The 22,018-nt window shown below is 38.0% G+C and overlaps 1 protein-coding gene across 1 annotated transcript in view; it reads right to left on the bottom strand.

The window, feature by feature from the left end:
• Window positions 1-1,440: 1,440 nt before the first annotated feature.
• Window positions 1,441-22,018, bottom strand: part of AOX1 (aldehyde oxidase 1) — a 36,717-nt gene continuing 16,139 nt past the window's right edge. The window contains 24 exon segments of the mRNA XM_066322590.1: window positions 1,441-1,647; window positions 2,595-2,762; window positions 3,184-3,372; window positions 3,941-4,006; window positions 4,602-4,716; window positions 6,298-6,350; window positions 8,162-8,236; window positions 8,722-8,850; window positions 9,556-9,651; window positions 10,720-10,947; window positions 11,237-11,428; window positions 12,784-12,870; window positions 14,412-14,499; window positions 15,726-15,859; window positions 17,277-17,397; window positions 18,329-18,432; window positions 19,528-19,551; window positions 19,553-19,597; window positions 19,599-19,652; window positions 19,929-19,970; window positions 19,973-20,045; window positions 21,607-21,647; window positions 21,649-21,695; window positions 21,698-21,776. Coding sequence (XP_066178687.1) covers window positions 1,588-1,647; window positions 2,595-2,762; window positions 3,184-3,372; window positions 3,941-4,006; window positions 4,602-4,716; window positions 6,298-6,350; window positions 8,162-8,236; window positions 8,722-8,850; window positions 9,556-9,651; window positions 10,720-10,947; window positions 11,237-11,428; window positions 12,784-12,870; window positions 14,412-14,499; window positions 15,726-15,859; window positions 17,277-17,397; window positions 18,329-18,432; window positions 19,528-19,551; window positions 19,553-19,597; window positions 19,599-19,652; window positions 19,929-19,970; window positions 19,973-20,045; window positions 21,607-21,647; window positions 21,649-21,695; window positions 21,698-21,776 — 2,310 coding nt within the window. The 3' untranslated portion in view covers window positions 1,441-1,587.

Below are 22,018 nucleotides of genomic sequence, written 5' to 3'. Positions count from 1 at the left end.
TGTGCCCTTAAGATAATGGAACCTGGGATAAGCACAGTTGGCACAGCAGGAAGGAGCTGATTCCAGACCTAACAGAGGTAAAGGTTTGGTTAGCATCCAGACAAAAATTCCCACTGTGACAAAATATGGGAAAGGAAACAAGTGCTTATACACACGCTATCTCCAATTATTGGAATGGCATGTATGCCCCATGGATACTCAGGACCTGGACTGTAGGAAAGTAGTACTTCCAGAAGAATGACTCTGGGATTACTGACTTTGGCACAGGGTCTCGTTTGCACCTTAGGTGGGGCAGAGGCATCTCTTACAATCAGACTGGAACACCAAACAGTGAAACTAAGATGTTTCAAATCAGAAAAACTAACTGTGGCAGCAGCATTCACATTTAATTTATTGATTTCTAACAACATATAAAAGCCAAAATGATACAAAGAAGGTGCAGAAAATGAAGTAAACCCCAAAAAGGCTTCAGCTGCCTAAATTACTTTCAGTACCACTTCCAATGATTACAATTACTATTACCTGCCTGGTCTCAAGCTGCTGTATCATATCTTCCAGTCCTGTGCTCTCCTGTGCCATGTCTCTACTGTCTTATGACAGACATCTAAAATGGTCTAGACACCTATGTTTAAGCAACTGCATTACACTGACTCATCACAGTTACAGAGAGCCAAATTGAAACAATAAACATTTCATATCTTAATAGCCAATGTAGAAGCTGTTTAAGCTACTGACCCGATTTCTGTCACAGATACAGTAACAGCTCAACAATCCAAGGGAAGACAAGAGAGACTGTGGAACACTGCGAGGTGGTGAAATAATAAGAGCCTGTAGGCAGACATGTCGTCCATTCTCTCATTCAAAGCACACTGAACTCCATGTCAATTTTCTTATTATGTTTAGAGGCTTTTGGCTTGCTCCATGAGATAAAGAAAGCTTCTGGTGGAAATTACAACTCTGTCAACTTTTGGGATAAAATTCTGTGTATCTAAGCCAGCCATGGCAACTTGCCTGGTATAGCAAAAGAGAATCATAACTCTTGTTTCTTGCATGTTTTTAACACAAAGATACCCGTGCCAAAAGACTCTAAACCAGCTTTACTACAAACTGGAGCATCACTTCTGGTCAAAAAGTTCTGAATCCAACAAACAAGGTTCTGATTCTTTGACAAAGATCTCTGCACTCACACTTCACTGCAAGACTCAAATCTAAATAAGAAAATTAGTTGAAGCCATTACAAAATCATTTATCATATGAAGCTGTTTAGTGTAATATGTGGCAGTAACTTATCTAGCGTACCTTTCCACTTCATTCTAACTTTCGTCTCCTGCAGCATTTGAGCTGGGCTGATCAGCAGATCTTTCTTGTTGAAAATTTATGATTCAAATGCAGGAAATTAATTTCGAATAATTAAATGCAGTCATTTAAACAAAATACACTGGAGGAAGAATGAAGATTAGGACGTAAGACATAAAGTGCATATTTTTGCTAGCTGATTCATTCAGAAAAAGAGAAAGTACATCAGTGTGTTGATTAGTGTGTCTTGGTGCAGTCAATCAGTTTTCCATTCCATTCCAGTCTTGTGCACTATGGTTTGTCATTCACACAGATGTGGCCCGAGGAGGAAGAAGCTTCTTTGTTTGCCATCTAAGACATAAGCAAGAAATGACAACAGTGACTTTGATTGGCAACCTCCCAACACCGCCTTTATCAGGTGCCTCCAAGTCAGTGATAACTGGGATTAGGACTAAAGAGGGACAGAGAAGCAGGGTCCCTGCTCTAGTGGACCTCACCTCCTGCAAGTTCCTGCAATGAGTGTAAACCCACAAACCTACTGATTCAGGGGCCAATGGGTGCCTTCCCAATCACAGAAATACCATGGGAGTATCTGTGAATGAGAGCTCAAGAGTTTCCACAGCAGAGCCTCAGAGGTTCAGGGCACAGCATGGATTTATATGCTGGCAAGGACCTTGCCTCACTAAGTAAAAACTTACCCAGAAAAAGAATTGTAATAGCAGTGGGAACATGTCTACAGTGAACAGTTGCAGAAAACAGAGCATAAAGGATCAGCATTATACGAAGTGTATTACCTCATTTGTTTTTCTTCTGCCTCTTTGTGTTAGCCCTGAGTTAATTATTTTTCTCCCAAAGAGTACTGGATAGCAAGGAGTACTAGAATGAAGTGACAGTGCCAGCATGCAGTCAGTGGGGCAAAGCACCTGGAAGGAGACTGAAGACGCTTAGAGGCTGATCCATTGCATGTTAATAAGATGAGCTATTTAATCCTCTATGGGATTTGACATCCAGAAAAACGGAGGGGGGTTCAGGGAAAGAGAGGGTTGTAAAAATTCTGTCAATTTCAAAGAAAAAAATTATACGAAACCCAGGGCAATTCCAATACAAAGTCTGAATGGCATTTGTTGAAATAACTTGTGTAAATGAGACCTGTTACCAGACATTTCAATTATAAGGAGTTGTATATAAAGCATGACTGATCGGAGACATCATTAGGCACTCTGCTATTTAGAAGTGCCAAATCAGTAAACACTCCTACCCAGCCATTGCTAAACGGAGTGTTCCCCAGCTTCTCTTACCATCTCAGTAAAGGCATCAGTGCAGTTTGCCCGTATTTGCTCAGCAGTCAGGGGGCTGTTCAGTGCAAAGGTCTTTTTCAGTCCTCTTTCATTCCTCACACCAGTTACTGCATCTCTCAAAGCAAAGAACACAGAGCATCCCAAGAAAAATCCTGCCTCACCTATCCCCTGAAAAAGATTTTAAAAAGACACTCTCATATAAATACACACATACAGTCCTATTTTGTATTGCATAGTACACACAAGTAAACTGCACACTCTGAATGACATTATGATTTCTGCATCAATTAATATTTTTATTCTAACTTTTCAATTTATCAACATGTAAGTCTGGTTTTAACTTCAGTTTTCAGTTTCTGTGTATGGTCTGTTAGCAACTCTAAAATCACTACCTGTCAACCATTAAAGTGACACAACAATATCTGGCTTTATGTCTTATTAGCTTGCCTGATGTCATAAATAAAACAATTTACTGGACACTTTGAAATGCTAAAGGAGAGGAACTGAAAACTTATATGTGTTTTATATCAAGGTAATTTCTCCATTTGGCCTGGGATCTAAGAACCTGGCCCTGTGATGATCTGCTTACCTTGGACGCATAGATGGCATAAGGATTTTGAGAAGATGACAGCAGGGAAACACTAAACTGTTCTGGAATATCACAAACAGCAGGGATCTTATACTGGTCTGGACCCCGAGTATAGAGGACTCCTTCTGAAGAATACTTTAACTCTTCCATTGTGTACAGTCCAATGCCTTGAACAAAAGCACCTTCAATCTTTAAATAAGAAAAGAAAGCATTTTTGTACTAAGATTTGGTTAATTGAGACAATTTCACCAAGAACTAGCTGTTACTGTAATATATGTGAGGCATAATGCACTTCTGTTTGCCTAATGAGATTCTTCAACATTTTGGGGCAACTGTAAGGGGAAAAGTTTTCACACTCCTCTCTCACACCTGAGAAAACAAATGCTTGTATGATGAAGTGATGAGATCAGTGGACCAGCATGCAATGAATAAAGATGTTTCCCTGCTATCAAGTGGGGAAGTATCAAACAACTTGGAGACTGCAGATCACGAACAGGATTTAAGTCCAATAGACAGAAGACATACACACATAGTGGAAGTACTACAGGTTGAAACCATGGGTAAAATTCAAGCTTTTTTGAAATCTACAGAGTTCTGAACTAATTCAGTTGGAGCAAGTCTATAGGCAAAAGACATTCCAGTATGATTTACAATCTAGTAAGAAATTAATGTTTTCTGAAATAATGAGGTGACCTTCATTCCAGATAAGGACAACAGTGTAACAGAAATACAGCATCAGAAAATTCTTGGCACGTACCTGTCCTATATCCACAGCTGGATTTATGCTGCATCCAATGTCCATAACAATGTCTGTTCTGAGGTTCTGTTAATAAAATTCAGAATTATATCACTCAGAGAGATGGACTGAGCATTAGAAGATAATGTGGGTCAGAGCTGGTATTCAGTGAAATAAGAAATACCGAGATAGAGACCCCTCAATGTACATAATTTCAGAATAATTTCCAATATCTCATCACAAGCAAAATGGGCTTGTCTCAACTTTTACAGAAGTTTAGCCAGAGACAGCCTGACCAGATTTTTCCATGGCTCAAGGAGATCCCCACACAAATGTACAGATAGAAGGCACATGATCATCAGTCTATAGCCGTTAGTTGTCCAGATGGTCAAAAGCCTGGAAATTGAATATTGCTGCCAAACAGGGACAGAACAAGCAAAGAACATGTCAGATGTCAGGCATAACCCAAAAGGTGAACACATATGACATTGACATGTGTGTCAGAAGCTGCACAGGTTTCTGCTCCACCTGTAATTCATATTTACATTTATTAATATTACACATGTAATACATATTTACTATCATGTGAAGACAGGTGACTTATCAACCCCAAATCTGAATGATTGTTGGAGCAAGCCTTATTCACATTACTTTCAAAACTTCTCTGACATTCAGTTATTACCTTGTGATCTCCTGTTAGACAATTAATTTCAACCTCTGAACAAGCAGCTCCAAAAATAAAATATGTGAATGGATGTCCTTCCCCTTTCTCCCAGTCCATGTATTCATTGTAACCTCTGATGGAAGAAACAAAGTCCACAAGAAGAAAACTGACCACAGTTTGCATTATAAGCACATAAATTTGAAACTGCTTATGAAATCTTAAGTAACAGCTCAGAACTTCAAAATTTCATGAAAGCATACAGAGCACTACTAGTTTAGGTTTGATGCCTCTGGTATTTGTATAAAATGTAGCAGACAGTCAGGCTCTTTCAGCTCAGGAGAGTCTATAACCAGCACAACCCTAGAAATATACTAATAAAAGCACAGTAACCAAATACAGAATAAACATTTAAGATAGTGGTTACTGGGGTAATAGCACATAAAGGAATTTAGAAAAAGGGAGGAAAACTTGTCAGGACCTATGAAATAATAATCTACAATAGATAAATGAAAACGTCAAAATTACAGAAACAGCCTACAGAAATGAGTGAGAGGGTTAAAAGAGGAATATTGAAATAAGCTGTAATTACTTAGAAGGGAATGGGAATAACTGAGGACACCATAGTAGTCAGGAATGATGGAGTAAATCCAAGAACATGAGAGGACACTGAAATATGGAGTCTTCCAAATATGGGAGCTATGCGACTAAGGTGTATTTTCTGACTGAAATGTCTTTGTTGAGCATATTTAGGATTATCATAAAGTCATTATAGTACAGAACCGTGCACTGAAAAAAGGATACACAAAATCCATATACTCAACTTCTCATAATCCATTTACCTTAGCTGCCTTTGAGATTCTTGGAAGTAGAGAATATGATAGATAAGAACCATACAGGATCTTATCTATCTTCTTAGATAAGAACAATACAGGATCTGAGGCTCAGGGATCTGCAGGTGTTTTTGGACACCAGTAAATATAGATAGCAAAGTATAACTGTTGTCCATTACTTCGGTGATATCAACAGTTCTTAAGGGCTGCATAAGCAGAAAACATGCTTGAACAGGCTTAAGAGCAGGAAAGGACATTTTACTTGGACATTTCTTGGTGTTTTATAAAACTATGGGTTTCCCAAGTGCTCTTTCAACTTACTCCAGATTGCCCAGAGACTTGAAAACTTGCTGTAGATAAGGAGAACCACGAGCAGAAGGAGAGAAGAGCTAAGGCACAGCATACTAAGAGAAAAGCTGTGCTTTGAATTCCACAGCACAGAAATTTTTCATTTCTGGCTCTTTCTTAACTATGAAAGAATTTTAAGAAAAAGGACCAAGAGACCACTTTGAGAGCAATGGGAACAATGATATTTATAGCTTATAGCAATCCAGCCTCCAGGAAATAAGCTATATCCAACTTTGCACATGACTTTTACAGGCAGCAGTCACTTTTTTGACACTTTCTGGTTTGCTAAATGTCAAATCATGGAGCAAAGTTGGCACAAAATATTCTTTTAATACTTTCTAGAGAGTCCACAGAGGACTAGACATAAATTAACACCTAAACTTTATGCTTCCAATTCTCCATATATCAAGTAATTTTATAAAACGAGCTATTAGAAAGACCTATTAGGCAGGATTTTTTCTTTTCAGTATTAATTATCTTCAGATAATTCAGTCCTGGTCTAATTTATGCATTTTTAAGGAACAAAAATAGATTACCTAAAATAGCCAGTAGCTGAAAGACTCACACTCTGTTTAAAAGCTTCTTTAACCTGTAAAATATAGCAGTGCTTGTGGTAAACCAGGGAAGGAGTCAGAAAAGAACACAGCATGGCCATTTTTACTTTATTTACATATACATACTTACTCACACATATTTACTTAAAACCCAAACTGTAAAAATTGTAAAGAAAGGAAGACAAGCTGAGTTAAGCATGTTTAGCTGTACATGGTGTCTAATACTCCAGAACTAAACCCCTCTTGCAAGAACAATCTGAATTCCTTTGGCAGTGCAAGAAGGAATAGACCTATCAACAGTGTTGTTCTTGCAGAATCTTTATTACTGGCAATGCCAGAGTCAGAAGGGGGCTCAGTTTTTCTGATCAAGTTCAATAGAGATGGGTCCCTCTCAGTCAGCTAACCAGATGTGGTAGCTAAGTCACTGGGTATATTGGGTCACTGGGTCGTGTGCATGTGCAACATTTTGCTTTTTCTTTGATAAACTGCCTTTATCTGAACCCACTGTCTTGTTGGGTTTTTTCATCTCATTTTCTTCCCCTATCTCACTGAGAAGGGGAGTGATAGAGCAGTTTGTTGGGCACCTGGAGTCCAGCCAAGGTCAAACCACCACACTGACATAAAATATCTGCATGACCTATTTGGACGAAAATGACAGTTTTCAAGAGAAATGCTCTTTGTAAAGTTCTGCCAGTCATAAAAGTGACAATTTGAGGTCCCAAATCTATTCCCTTTGACTGATTCTCATGTTAGATTTACTCAGTTTACAAGTCAAGAAATTTTTGTGAGGTTTTTGGCTGGTTTTCCTGACTTTCAAAGATATAAAGTTAGTTCTCTACATATATTAACATTCCTTCTTTGGTCAGCCATTTCTGATAATACTCTTGGTGTGTCTACATAATCCAAATTAATTCTATACCTATTAGAGGAGATTAGGTGTTTTGGATTAGCGTTTTATTGTTATTCCTAAGTAGGGCTTACAGAGAGCCAAGGCCTTTTCTGCTTTTTGGATTGCCTCACTGGCAAGGAGGCTGGAGGTGCATGGGAAGCTGGGATAACTGACCCCAGCTGACCAAAGGGATATTCCAGACCATATGGCATCATGCTCAGTGAGGGGAATAGAGGAGGAACAGGGGGACATTTGAAGTGCTGGTGTTTGTCTTCCCAGGTAACTATTACGTGTGATGGTGCCCTGCTCTCCCAGAGATGGCTGAACACCTGCCAGCCCACAGGAAAGAGTGAAGGAATTATTTGCTTTGCTTTGGTTATGTGTATGGCTTTTGCTTTACCCATTAAACTGTCTTTAATTCAACTCACAAGTTTTGTAGCTTTCAGTCTTCTGACTCTTTCCCTGATTTCACTGGTGGGGGAATGAGTGAGCAGTTGTGCAGTGCTTGGTGGCTGGCTGAGGTTACACCACAACGTATTGTAACCCTTTAGACAAAGGTTGTGGACCAAATCTGAGACTAAGCAGACCTAGCTGCACCTAGACTCCTCTGAAAAGTTTAGAAAGCCAGGGGATCTAACTGATGCTCATGACTCAACAGGAGGGACCATTACCTGATTTCACCATAATCCATTGTAACAGATCATAGATTTGTTACTTGGATATTGCACTGGCAATATTTAAATACTGTACTAGCAATACATCTAATTTTTATCTTCCACATAATCATTTGTGCCTGGCCAGGAACCTTCTTTTGACACTCACTTTTTTGGTGAAATAGCCTGTTTCTGCTGGTTTTAACTTTAGGATTATTAGGCTGAGCAGATTTATAGACTACAATACATGTATCATAGTTTTTGCCAGCACTCAAACACATTCAGTAGGACTCACAGGTCTTACCCAATCATTCCAGGTCCCTGTTGGGTTTTGTTCGATGATGGGCTGCAGGCGTTTCAGAAGAGTTTGGCAAGCATCCTGGTGAGAACCAGCAGAATATATCACAAAATTAACACAGATGCATTTGGTACTATTCAAGTTATGTTCTAGTTACTACTTAATTAGTACATGCTTTACTGTCATCTTAGTTTGAAAAAGTATTGCAGGAAGTGTCATATTAATTACACAGACATAAAGCGTCTAAATGGTTAAGCTACAAAGGCTGGGATCTGTATGAATCAGAAGATTTCAAACAAGAATAGGGCGCAAGATTTGTATGGGACTAGTTAGCTTGTTGGATGAGGTAGAGATTTTGTCTAGCATAAGCCTTTTTGGGAAAGTCCAGAACATATTCTGAAAACTCATAAGGGACATTACTAAGAAACTGTCAAGTCACTGGCCATCTCCAGCAGTATTATTAGTAATCCTAAACTTGATTTTTATCGGATCATTAGGGCCTAAAGTTTGGCAAGCATATACGTCAAGGGATAGGGTATTTTTTTCAACTATTCTTTGTTCTTTACCTTCACAGCCATGCCATTGACATCTGTCCCTGCAGATCCTACCGAGGCACATGCATTGGGAACAGTTGTTGTGCTCGTTTCACAGAAGTGAATACGTGACATGGGGATGTTCAATTCCCGACTAGCAACCTGTTCCAAGAAGAGCAACATAGTCTTTGTTTTAGAAGAAATCTAAACATTCTAACAATTCCCCAGTATTTGCTAGAAGTCAGTAAGAGCAGGAAAGATAAAAAAATCTAGCAAGTTCTCTTCCAATCTCCAGCTGAAACCATTCTGTGCAATTTGGTAGTACTAAGAAACAGAAAGGGACAATGTTCTAGCTGTACTCAAACTCTGGATTGAGACTCTGAAGTCCAACAATCATTCTTGATTTTCCTGCTTATACCCTGTAAGACAGCAAACTATGCAAGCCCAGGTCCCAAACGTTCACTGACTTGATAAATATCTTTATATATCTGTATCAGAATTTTCCATTACACCAAATAGGATCATAATGTTAACACCATGAATATACCAATCTGAATAATCTCTGCCTCTTTCACTATGGATTTTACAGGACCAGCCTCCAAAAATCTCATTTCTAATAAGGCTCTTCACATGCTATTGGGGGAAAAAAACCCCAAAAAGTCCAGTCTGTTTTTTCTTTCCTTTTGCCTCTATGAATTAATGAAGGTACCTTTGCTTTCTAACTCTATCAGGGTAAAGAAGTAGTGGCTATGCTGATAAAGAAACTGTCCTGCTGGTACAATAAATAACAAAAAAAAAAAAGCTTCACATTGTTTATCTGCATGACAGATAAAGCACACAGCAGTATTTATTTAGATCATTTGTTACCTGGATCATTTTTGTATGAATACCCTGTCCCATTTCAATTCCACCATGTGTCAGAAGCACAGACCCATCAGTATAAATATGAACCAGTGCAGCAGCCTAAAAAAAAAAAAAAAAAAAAAAACCAGCAAAAAATCAAGATCAGTGAGAAATGTGTTGCATGTGGTGATGAACTGAATTTAAAAAAGACAAAATGTTTAAGTGTATTTCAGTTTATCCGTTTAGTGCTTTTGAATAGAAGGTAAAATTTGAAAGTCTACTTGCTGCCCTTCCTCTATAATGAGCTTCAAAAAGAAAAAGATAAAAATTCTTAGTGGCCTGCTTTTTCTGTTAGTAGATCCTAAAACAAACTTACACTTGGCAACAGTATCTCAGTGCCAAAAGGAGCTGGGGAAAACCCCTAATTAGCAGTTTTAGTTCAATTTGCCTCAAGTTCCATTTTCTCTCTCATTGCCACGTGAGAGCCCTGGAAGTTTTAAAATGGTCTAGGTTGAATGTCTGAATGAGATTTTCTTCCTGGACTCAGTGTCTCACTCAGCTAGAAATAGCACTGTTGACTACAAAGACCCTGTGACTTTAACGTTGAACAGAGACAGCCAGTTTGATATGACAAAAGTCAGTCAATCAATAAATTTTCAGTTGATAGAATGTTTCCTGTTTCAGAAGCATTGGGCACCTACATTAAAAAAAAATACAAGGATCAAAAATACTACTGTGCTTTTTTGCTTCCTTAACCTTAGCCTTTGATGGCATCAAAAGATTTAAGTCTTTAAGAGCAGCATCCCATAGAACCCCCATGGGCAGAAAGAGGAGGCTCAGAACTATTTCTGGAGGGGAAAACTTATTCAATGAACATTTTGCTATCAATCTTCAAAAACTTTTTCTAAGTGTGTTTGACTCACTTATTCCAATACTGCACCACAACAGATGGGACGAGCCTTTAAGTAGGCAGGGTCCAAGCTGCATGGGTCCTGAAAATCAAAGAGCTTTGATCTCAGCTTGAAAAGAGCTACAGGCTATTGCAGGGAACAATCTCCAGGGAACAATCATCAGGAGGATGATTACTATCCAGGAAAAGATTACATATTTGTTTTGTATGCTAAGATAAAGGGACTGTAATTTTCTATGGATAAAATGCTTAGCTCACTTACTCTTAATGAAACTCACCTGAGAAAGGTAAGGTGTGCCTAGTCCAAATGGAAACTTCATTGGTACAATGGCAATCCCTCTTTTCTTCCAGTAATTTTGTTTGTTAAATTTATTGATAGCTGTTCGCCTACTGTAGTACGCAGATTTCTGCATACATTCATTCCAACACCGTATCAAATTCTGTGGATCAAGTTCTTGTTTGAAGTGTGTCTGCTCATTCTTCTTATACATATTTATTTCTCTAATCTGAAAAAATGAAATTACAGCTATCACAGAATCCTGTTAAAGGCAAACTGACCATCTGGGGAGACTAACAGACAACAAGATCAGTGTATGTTTTTTGAACAATTACCAGTTTGTAAGACCATGCTATTCATTCAACAAGGAGACATTGATTTAAAAAAATACTAAATTCAGCACAAATTATGTTTGACTTAGAGAAGACTTGTTCAAACAGTTAAACTAATCAAAAGGTTTTTAACTTTCCACTTCCACAGACTTCATTTCAGGAGAGAAGATGTCTTCATTTAGTCACCTTTTCTGGTGATAAACCAGTTTTATCTGCAACGTCTGTTATCCAAGTTTCTGTCACGAGTCCTGACTGAGGAAAGCCAAAGCCTCGGAATGCTGTATTGGATGGTAAGTTTGTTTTGCAGGCATAAGCCCAGCATCTCAAGTTGGGAATCTTGTATGCATTGTCCATTTTTAATAAGGATACTTCTGCTACCTGAGGTAGGGGACAAACAGATCTAGTTTAATGTCAGAACAGTGCTTCTTTCAAATTTACATTTAAATCATACTCATCTCTTATATATAAGACCTTAACTTGAGAAAATTACCCTGAAAATTGAGTTCCTGGCAACCACTGGTAGTAAGAGTACTCATGCACACAGACTTCATTAATACATTTTTCATGCAATACATTAATTTTCAGGATTTTTTGACACAGAACACGTTGATGTTACTTGTACTTGAATGTTATCAGTAGTTAAGGATGTAACAGATATATAATTTTATGATTGATTCTGCTCCTACTTCAATACCAAAAGCCACACAAACCAGAAATAGGCAGATTGGATTTAAAGCAAGAGTAGCTATGAAAGGAACTGATGAAAGCATTCTGAACTATCCTATGGAAATCTACACTTGAGGTTTAGCTCTACCAGAAAGCACATGCACTGCAGTCAACAGTGTCTTCTGGGCCTTTAGTTTTTCATTTAGAGGTTTTACAGGACAAACACAAAACCACATGAAGAGGAAAATACTTTACTAGAGACTTCAAATTAGGCTCTAGGAGTCAGATTAAAAAAAAAAAAAAAAAAAAAAAAAAAAAAAGATTAGCTAGGTCCAGTAGCTTCACTGTGTCATTTAGGACTTCATCTTAAGATAGTTCTGACATGATCTGCATTAATGTACATGCTTCTAATAATGGATTTTCTTCTAAACTAGGCTATTTTTCAGAACGAGGTTAGGCAGCAATACCATGGGCAGTTACAATGACAGATTTCAGGATGCAAAAAATCCTCATAGGTGGGGCAATGACAAGCAGATGAGAGGTAGTACAGCAAACATATCAATTACAGCCTGTACAAACACAAACACCTAGTGATGATATCAAAGCAAGAAACCTTTTATATTTTGCAAAGCTGTAAGTGAGGAACTGAGGTTTACAGCACAAGAAATGCTGACCCAGTACAGAAATGTATAGGATAATGATCACTATGAATTTTCTGAAGGCCAAGAAAGGTCTTCCCAGCCTGAAGATACAAAACTTTAGGCAAGGACAAATGTGGGTACTACACATTTTAAAAGGAATACATTGTTAGTTGAGATGTTCATAACAGAAAAAGAAGCCTGAGAAAATATTCATAAAGTGAATGTGTAGTGCAATATAACAAACTAGTAAGATGCTTCACTAAATTTAATAAGGAAATGTTAACCTGCTCAGTGCAGATTCTTCCAACAACCCACAATCCCCATATCAAAAGTCTGTATGATTAATAATGCAAGGGAATTTGGCTCCATAATTTTCCACCTAATGATTCCTCTGTGTTGTAAGGTTTGTCAGTATAGAATCCTTACCAGGACAGAATCATCAGTGGTACATCCTCCATTAATATAATATTTAGCATCCACAGCTATGATCCTACCATCATTCATGAAGCCAACCTAAAAAGATTAATAGTACATTATTTAGCATTCAGCATTAATTTGTTTCTGAAGTGCTTGTATATTCTGCAAATTAACATAACCCACGCATTCAGGGTCATACTGCACTATTCATTTCTGGGCAGCATTCACTGAAACTATAGAAGAGCAAGAGAGAAAGAAAGGGTGTTTCTAAGAAACAGGCTTTCCCTCCTGGCATCTGTGATCTGTATAGGTACAGCACAGAAAAAGCAACATAAACCTATTGGGATAGGAAGAACCAGTGGCTTCCTCTCTATTGCCTGAGATGGTTGACAAGAGTGTCACCCAGGAGTATTTACTGTAGATAAAATCAAATCCCACTGTAATGGTAAGAACAGTGTCTGGCAGATGGAGTATGACATTTCTGTTATTAATGAATAAATGTTATCTTTACCTCACGTCCCTCTTTTCACCTGTTGCCACTGAATTGTTTCTGAATTCTCAACATGTGGTACAGCTCATTTTCAACTTTACGGAAGCATATTATAAAATGCTCATAAAATGCTCTCTTACTTTACCTATGTAGAATGTCATGCCACTTGCTTAGTATTAGCAGTTAAATTTGCAGCAGCCTTAGGCTGCAAGCTGTAAACTTTCACATAGGTACGTTGAGCTGTTACCTAGTCAAGTAAAAGAAGACCTCAGAGTCAGTTCAAGACGAAAGACAAGGAAGCTACAATCTCTAGCAGAGGCTGTACACTTATATCTAAGAAATATCACAGCTACAGACAATGAAAGAAACCCATGAAGAATGTGAAGACTCCAGACCCTTAATTTTATTATTGGTTTGTCCTGTCATGTGAGGGATAGGGAGCTTAGATTGTAAAGGTATAATTGCCCAGGTATAATCCTGTTGTTCAGAGTCCCTCTTTGAGGGCATCCAGCTTGAGCTGTATTGCTATTAACAAAAGGTACTTTTAAGGAGAAATCTTTCAGCTTATTGATTTAGCAGAAACTTGGATTTAAACCCCATTATGGTGGCTGGCATACATAACGTATATGACAAATAGAGAAGGAAAAGAAGGCAAAAATTACCCCATTGAATAATTATTACTGATAACAGTGCATGGACAGGGAAGAGATTAATTTCCTCCACAGAGTGAGTTTTCTGCAAGGCACTGTTTCTGTGAAAAATTAGCTGCTTCTTTGTGTGAATCTAACCATATGGAGAGTTTAAAATAAAGTTCTGCAGAAGAAGCCTGATATAGAGTAGCTTCCCGTTGCCAGAAAGAAAGACAGAAAGAGCTATAAAAGGATAAAGAACATGAAGGAACTAGAAAAATAAATAAAATATATAAGGAAGGAACTAGTAAAACAATAAAACAAAACCCTGAAAGAGAAGAGGTAGAAGCAGACAAAGAGGCTATATAGCAACTTTCTCTTTTGGGTTAAAAGTTTTGTTTTAAAATTGAATTGGTTATACCAATTTTCATTAATAGAACACTTTACCCAGTAACACTGAAATACTTATTTGCAGAATTTAGGTGGGTAATTTTACACTGAATTCTTGAGGCACTCACTTTATATTTAGCAATAAAAGGATGTCGGCCACCAGTGATTACCATATCATCCTCTCGGCTCAGAACAAGACGGACTGCTCTGCTGGTTCTAAATCCAAAACAGAAAAGTCAAATTGCAATTAAAATGAAGGATGTTATTCAGAAGATGGTTATGGCTGCTTATCATGTATCCAGATCCAGCCATGCATATAAACATGCTTTTAGATTAAACTTAACTTTAATAAGCCTGAATATATGCTTAACACATGCTTAACACTATGTCCAGAGTTCATATTTCTCACATTTACAATCATGTTAAAATTTTCATTTCATCTCTTGAAAGCCAACAAGATAACTCATTGCAAACTACTCCTGAAGAAACTATTTCAGTGTTAAATGTTTGTCACCTCTTAGCTATTCAGAATCATACTGAAATAGAGTGTCTTGGAATGAAACCAATATATGAATAACAATAAAAATATGAAAATTAGTCTAGAAAAGCATATACTGTTTAAAATATTTACTTTAGAAAAATGGACATAAGGTGTAAAATAAGTCCTAAGAATAAAAAAGATAGTTTAAACCATAAAGAAAATTATTTTTAGCATGATCTGTTAATAAAAACACAGACAATGTGGCCAAAATAATCAAGAGCAAATTTTATACCAGTGACAGTAGAAGAAACATAAACCTATTGAGCTAACCCCTCAGATGATGAGATCATTTTGGCTGACAAGTTGTAGCCTGATGTGAATTCTGCAGCAAATCAGTTATGCTTATAAAGGAGTTTAGTATGCCTTGACAGCTAATTGCCAATATTGCCTTGCCAAAACTGGGAGATGGACCTTTATGTGTTAATGTTCTTAAACTAATTCAAACAGTATTAGAAAATGCATAATACCTCATAGATGTAGGCTAATTTTGACTGAAAGATGTTGAGAACTGAGCTAGAAGTACTTTTTCTTAAAAGCAGTTCCAGTCATGAACTCTTCCTTCTGCATTCTGCTGTGTCACTGAAGTTCACAACTGGAGGGTTAATGTCATATTTTAATATATGTACAAAGCCTCAGTAGTTAGGTACTAGTCCTTTTGAGTATTTCTAGCTTATATTAATACAACTTCTTGAAGCCCATTAATTTAGCTGAGGATAGAGCTGCTTAACATAAATAATCCAACAAAACAAAGAAACGCACTGAACAGTCTTGCAAAATGTGAAGTCAGGATTGTATGACTTTTTGACTAGCAGCTTTGGAAAAGAAGAAAGCAATTTAGAAAACTTGTTTGCTTCCTTTTTTTTTTTTTTTTGATATCCCAAGAGACACATACTGCACTTACTTGTTTGCTGCCACTGCAGCAACTGATGCCAGTAAGCCAGTTCTCAAGATTTTCCCACCAAAAGCTCCACCAACTCGTTTAACATGGCACATGATCCTGTTGGCTGGGACACCTAAACTTGCAGCTACCATCTCCTGTAAAATAAGTTTTAATATTTTATGCCAACTAAAACTAAGCCCAAAAGCTAGGATCTGAAATAGAAACCTTTTCTAGAAAGAGGTTCCATAGATGTTCTATTCTTCTATCAGATTAATATCACCTTCCCTTTACCCTAGGTTAAAAAGCAAATAAAGAATAGCAACAAAGTCTCAACAGTGCTCACAATTCAAATCTTTACCATGCAGACTGCGAAAAGGCCATTGGCCAATGTGAAGAATAACACCCTTGAATTACATTATCTAAACAGTAAGAAGCTTCAGGTAGTATACAGTGTCTATTATTTTATTACTAAGATAATGCCTTTTATTTTTATTTAAAATAAAACTATTTGTTTCTTAATAATCTAAGGTTTTCCTAGTGTCAGGAAGTTTTAGCTTGAAATAATTTTCTCAAACATGAAGTTATTCATACTACTTGGCTATTGGCAATACAATAATAATGGAAATTATAAAAGGAGCTGAACTGGGCTTTGAACACAAAATGCCATTGTTCAGTCTGAAATACCATCAGTTTCTGCACTATGGCTATTGCTGTGCAGGCCACAAGCTATGGCAGCTTTGTTTTGTCATTTACCATCATGACAATATTTAGAGGGCTAGAACACATCTACTATGAAGACTGAGAGACTTGGAGTTGTTCAGCCAGGAGAAGACAGCTCCAGCAAGAGTTTACTGTGGCCTTTCAAACTATAAAGGGGTTTTACAAGAAACAGAGCAAGACTTTTAGCAAAGCTTGTATTGACAGGACCAAGGGCTATGCTTTTAAACTAAAAGAGGGCAGGTTTAGACTGGAGGAAAGAAATTTTTTACAGTGAGGGTGTGAGGCATGGGAACAAGTTGCTCAGAGAACTTGTGGACACCCCATCACTGCGAGTGTTCAAGGGCATGTTGGATGGGACTTTGAGAAATCTGATGCAGAGAAAGACAACCCTGTCCATGGCAGGGGTGTTGAATTAAATAGTCTTAAAGGTTCCTTGAAACCCAAACCAATTTTTGATTATGAGACTGCTGCTTGGAGTAGCAGTCTCACCTACAGCTGTTAGACTTGATCAAATCCTCAGTAGGTTCTGACACTGTAGGGAACTGATTCCTCCTCAGTCCAATGGAAAACTAACAGAGATGGAGGAGCCTCAGCACTTCACAGGGAGTTTTTCGTGCCTACAGTAGTGGAGTATGAAGTACTTTGTTCAAAGGGAAAGGAGAGAGTTATCCTGACAGTGCAGTGCTAAGTGTTTATCAGAATACAGCAGTACTGCAAAGTAGCTGTTATTGAACAATCCAGATGGGCAATTTCATGTTTCTATGGCTTCTGTTCCTACAGATTTGTAAACCAGACTTTAAAAGCTCTACTGTCACAAGTCCAAACACTTTCTTTGAGAATGCTCTGCATTACCTGAATAATGGCAGGATGCTGGTTTGACACATACAAATCCATTTCTTTATCCTCTCCTTTTGGAACAGCAAGCATACTCTGAGTCTCCATGTAGAAGGTTTCTGTCCCCCAATGCAAATCTCTCCTGATCCAATGAGAAAAAAACAAGTGATACTTATTTTGAGGGAAAAGGACAGAAGAAATGAACCAGAGAAGAACTAACAGCCCACCATCATGTAAATTATGGCAACTGGTGTCAAATCCTCTGATACTTCTTGTGTGAAAGAGCAACATCTAAAATAAAAACACAAATTAAAATCCTTGTAAGATTAAATTGGTCTTGTTCCAGTAGCATCGCCATAACTGGATTAAGAGCAAAACACTATTGCCCACAAGTGGTGACAACAATAAATAAAGCATAGGTAAGTTAAACAAAGCACACACATACTGGACCAGGTCAAGAAGAGGGTCACCAAGATCATCAGGGGGCTGAACCACAGGATGTATGAGAAGAGGTGAGAGAACTGGATTTATTCCATATATACGAAGAAAAGGTTTAAGAAGAGACCTTATGCTGTCTACAACTACCTGATGGAAGTGTGAAAAGAGCAAGGCAGACTGTTCTCAGAGATGCCCAATAGAAGGATAAGAGGCAATGAGCACAAGAAATTCCAGATAGATATAAGAAAATCAAAATCAACATGAAAGCAGTGAAACACTAAACAGGTGATTATAGATGTTGCATAATTCCATATTTGGAGATATTAAAAACATGACTGGACATGGCCCTTAAGAACCTGCTCTAACCAAACCTGCTTTAAGTAGGAAGTTGGACTAGAAGATTCCCTTCCAACCTAATCATTCTGTAACTTTTTCAAGAACAGATGATGCAAAAAGCTTGAATGTAGTAGCAGAACAAGAATACACTAGGTTTAGCCACATTGTCTTCCAAATGCCCAAGAGTCTTCTCAGGCATAATGACTACATGGAAAAAAGGTAGAACTAGGACTTGAAGAGCAGACAGCCAAACCCAAATACTGACAGCCAAAAATTTCTCATCAAGTGTATTCTACAGTTTACCTTCGATTATATTATCAACAGTTTGAAATGCCTCATCAACATTTCCTTGTTCTAATTTTCTTTTTGGCTCAAAGAACGAGTTGTGTTTTATAGCTTCCTGCAATGGAGAAAAAGATAAATAGGGGGTTAAGTATTTTTAAGATTCTCAGCTTGTTGTAGCATTTAGTATCAAGACCAACACCATTGTCTTCAGAGACCGGAACCACCAGCTACCTAAGTCAACAACTTTATTTCACCACTTTACTGTCATTTTAAATTTTTTATTCAATACCAGCAATTCTTTCCTGATACATCTTATATAACTGATGACAGCAGTTTCTGAAGGAATGCATTCAGTTTATTCAACCTGCTCTTCCCTGTCATACACCCAGGAAGTGACCAAGACACCACAGAGTAAGAATGCAACCCCATCACCCAAAGAGTGATGCCAGTAAGAGAAGTAAGGTGGAATCTATTTATAAATTAGTATTTGCTTATTTCTAATAATATTTAATTGGAATTTCAATTAAAATGAAATGTTAACAAAAATTCTCAGTCTTGATCTGTTTTTTCTATCAGAAGACTGTTCCATTAGACCACACACACATTATTAAAACAAGCTTTAAAGTGACTACCAGAACTAATGCTGATTCTCTGCAAGTGAACTTGTTCCTTACTTCTACTCTCTTTAATCCAAGGTAAGTACATATGTGGACTCTCACATTACACTTCTAAATGTTGTACATCCCTAACACCTTTCCTTCATATTCCCTCCTATGTCTTAGCCTAGCTTTCAAGCTAGAAAACAGATAAAAATGCTAGAGATTATCAGGAGCTGACTGTTAGTCCCTACACACATGCTGACTGCCAACTGGTAAGCTACAAAAAATGAAAACCCAGCATGCTTATTGCCTTTATGCCTTTTCCTCTCTGGGAACATTAGGATAGATTTTTTAAAAAAAATTCTAATGCTTATTACTGTAAAACTTGTGAAATCTTCATAATTTGAGACTTTTGCCTATCAGGCAACAGTGGTCAAATTAGACAAAGGTTTAAAAATTATTTATAGGGAGATACTCAGACTGGTTAACTGGATGCTCAAATTCATCTTATTTCCTTAAAAATCATATTTAAAAAGGAACTAAGAGCGTGAACTGCTGCTTCCATTAATTAAATAGGTTAAACAATAAAAAGCCGAAGAAATTATTAGTACCTCAATTGTTAAAATTACTGGTTCCCAGCATTTCATACTCTATCTTCACTTTTGAAGCTGCTTGTTTGGCAATGAGCATCTGAATCTGCGACCACAGCACAGACAATCTGACCCACACAAATCACCTGTAAATACACATCACGAACAGTGGATTCAAACAATTTCCATATGTGCTACTGATACTCTTATTTACATAACCACTGCTTATGTTCATGCTCAGACGTTTTCTTGACTTGGACTTTCCACATTTTTACATCATCCATGTAACAAATTATAAAAATACCACCCTAACTACAGAATCAAGGAAATAGAGTATTCAGGAAGGATAGTGGCTGGATAAAAAACTAGTTAAAATCAGAAAATCAGTTGCAAAAAGGACTGTAGTCATACCTCATTCTTGCAAATCTAATCTCTGGATCATCATAAAAATAAAACTCATTTGCATAGCTGGCACATCATGAGCTGTTATGACATCAAAAACACCTGCTCCTTTTAGGGCCTCTGAGGTATCTATGGATTGATTGGGATATGGGAAGAGAGAAATGTAATTCATTAATTCCTTAATTTTACAACTTTTCACAGAAGAAGGGAAGACAATACAGAGGTACATTTCTTGTACCACCAATATCTGCTCATAGGCTCACACATGTCCTTTTCTTTCTCTCTAGCATGTGGAGAAGTGCAGACAAAAGACAATTTAAGATTCTACTAATCTGCTTCATTTTTTAGGAAATATTTAGATACAACAGGGAAATCATTGCCTGAACTGCATTGGTTTAATAAAAATCACTCCACAATTATGTTACAACTGCAACTTTCTAAGACCTCACAGCCTACACACATATTGCACGATACAAATACTCATCTTTTGATGGAGGGATTCATGTAGAGAGACACAAAAGAAATGACAAGATCGGTACAAATGGAGAAGGAATGGATCAGAAGGAACAGCAAAGGGTCTATAGAATAGCATGGTTTGATGGCATCTAGCTCAGCAGGTCATCACATGCCAGCACGTGTACAGGCATCTTCTCTGGACAGATCAGGAGACAAAGGAGACTGAATAGATCCTACTGACTCCCAGAGAATGGGGGTGATGTCACCTCTGTGATGGGACCAAAAAGAGGGCTGCCAAACCCAGCACTCACCTAAAACTAAGCCAGGAAATATGACAAGGACTCCAGCTAGAAGCCCCAGTCCTATCTGTCATGACAATTAATTCTGACTAGATCACTTGAATATGACTGGTCGCTGCCTGAATGTTGAGCAAACTGCTAGAATAGGTGTGTCTTGGCAACATAAAAGCACCTGTGGAAAACAGTTTTTCCTACAAAATAAAATCCTCTTTTCCACTCTTCTCTCCTATCAGCCTCATGAGTTTGCCACCTTATTGCTGCAATGTTGCCCCACTATTTCCTACATTTGAACAGTTTCTTCTTTCATTATAGTGATGCTGCTTTACACCACATGGACATGACACGAGTCTGACCTTTAGAAGGCTGAAATGATTCCTTTATTTTGGGATTGTGTTCTCCTTATATCTATTTTACAGAGATCAGTTTGATGGTGAACAAAAGGTAAACTTCTTCAATCACATGATCAGACCAGAGGGACATCAATAAGAACTCCCTCCCAGGAAAAGGAATGAAAAAAAGTACAGTTTACAAAACCACTTCTCTTGTCATACAGAAACCTTGGAAAAGAATTTCAGAAAACCAAAACATCTCAGGCACAAAACCAGGGCTACAATCCTAGAGTTGAGGTTTCAAAGCAGTGTTGGTAAAACTGAATCTCAAAGTCTGCTTGCGCTGCCACAGCTGAGCACTTTGTGGAGGTAGTTAGGCTAGCTCTGGGCTGGGTTGATGGCCAGAAACAGTTCACCCTTAATAGTACAGTAAAATGGGGCGAGTCACTTAATCCTAACAAACCCTTCTACTAGTGCAACAATACTGCCTCCAGCGTGGATTGCCTGCAGGTATCAGGCACGCTGTTCAGTACATGGCATAACTCCTCAGTCTCTAAACAACGTCAGGCAGCAATCATGATAACAATTTCTTCATGTCCACTTTGAACACTTACAGGATCTTAGCGTGAGCTCTGGCACTAGTGACAACAGCCAGGGAAAAGCTCCCAATCCACAGAAGGAAGGTCATCAATGTAGACTGCTTCCCAGTGGCGTGCTTTATCCCAGACTGGTGCATAATGGGCCGTCCCACAGGGTCCTGGTGAGACTGGCTCGGCTCGACATCCTGTGCAGTCAGAAACACACACCCAGCCACCCCCAGTTAAGAAAAGAACAGTCCGGTTACTCTTACAGTAATCAGAAAATCAGATGAATGATTTTCATACTATCATCTTCTGTTCAACATTGAAAGAGATGTGGCTGCAGGAGGTGACAGCTGCTCCTGGAATTCTTTCTCCTCTTTTCTTATCTTAAGGACCCTTCCAAGAGTCCTTACCAAGCCACACAGGTTTGTTTATTTGGATTTTT

This window comes from Sylvia atricapilla, chromosome 7, assembly GCF_009819655.1.
Source record: "Sylvia atricapilla isolate bSylAtr1 chromosome 7, bSylAtr1.pri, whole genome shotgun sequence".
Lineage (NCBI taxonomy): Eukaryota > Metazoa > Chordata > Aves > Passeriformes > Sylviidae > Sylvia > Sylvia atricapilla.
This window is presented reverse-complemented; position numbering and strand designations above follow the sequence as displayed.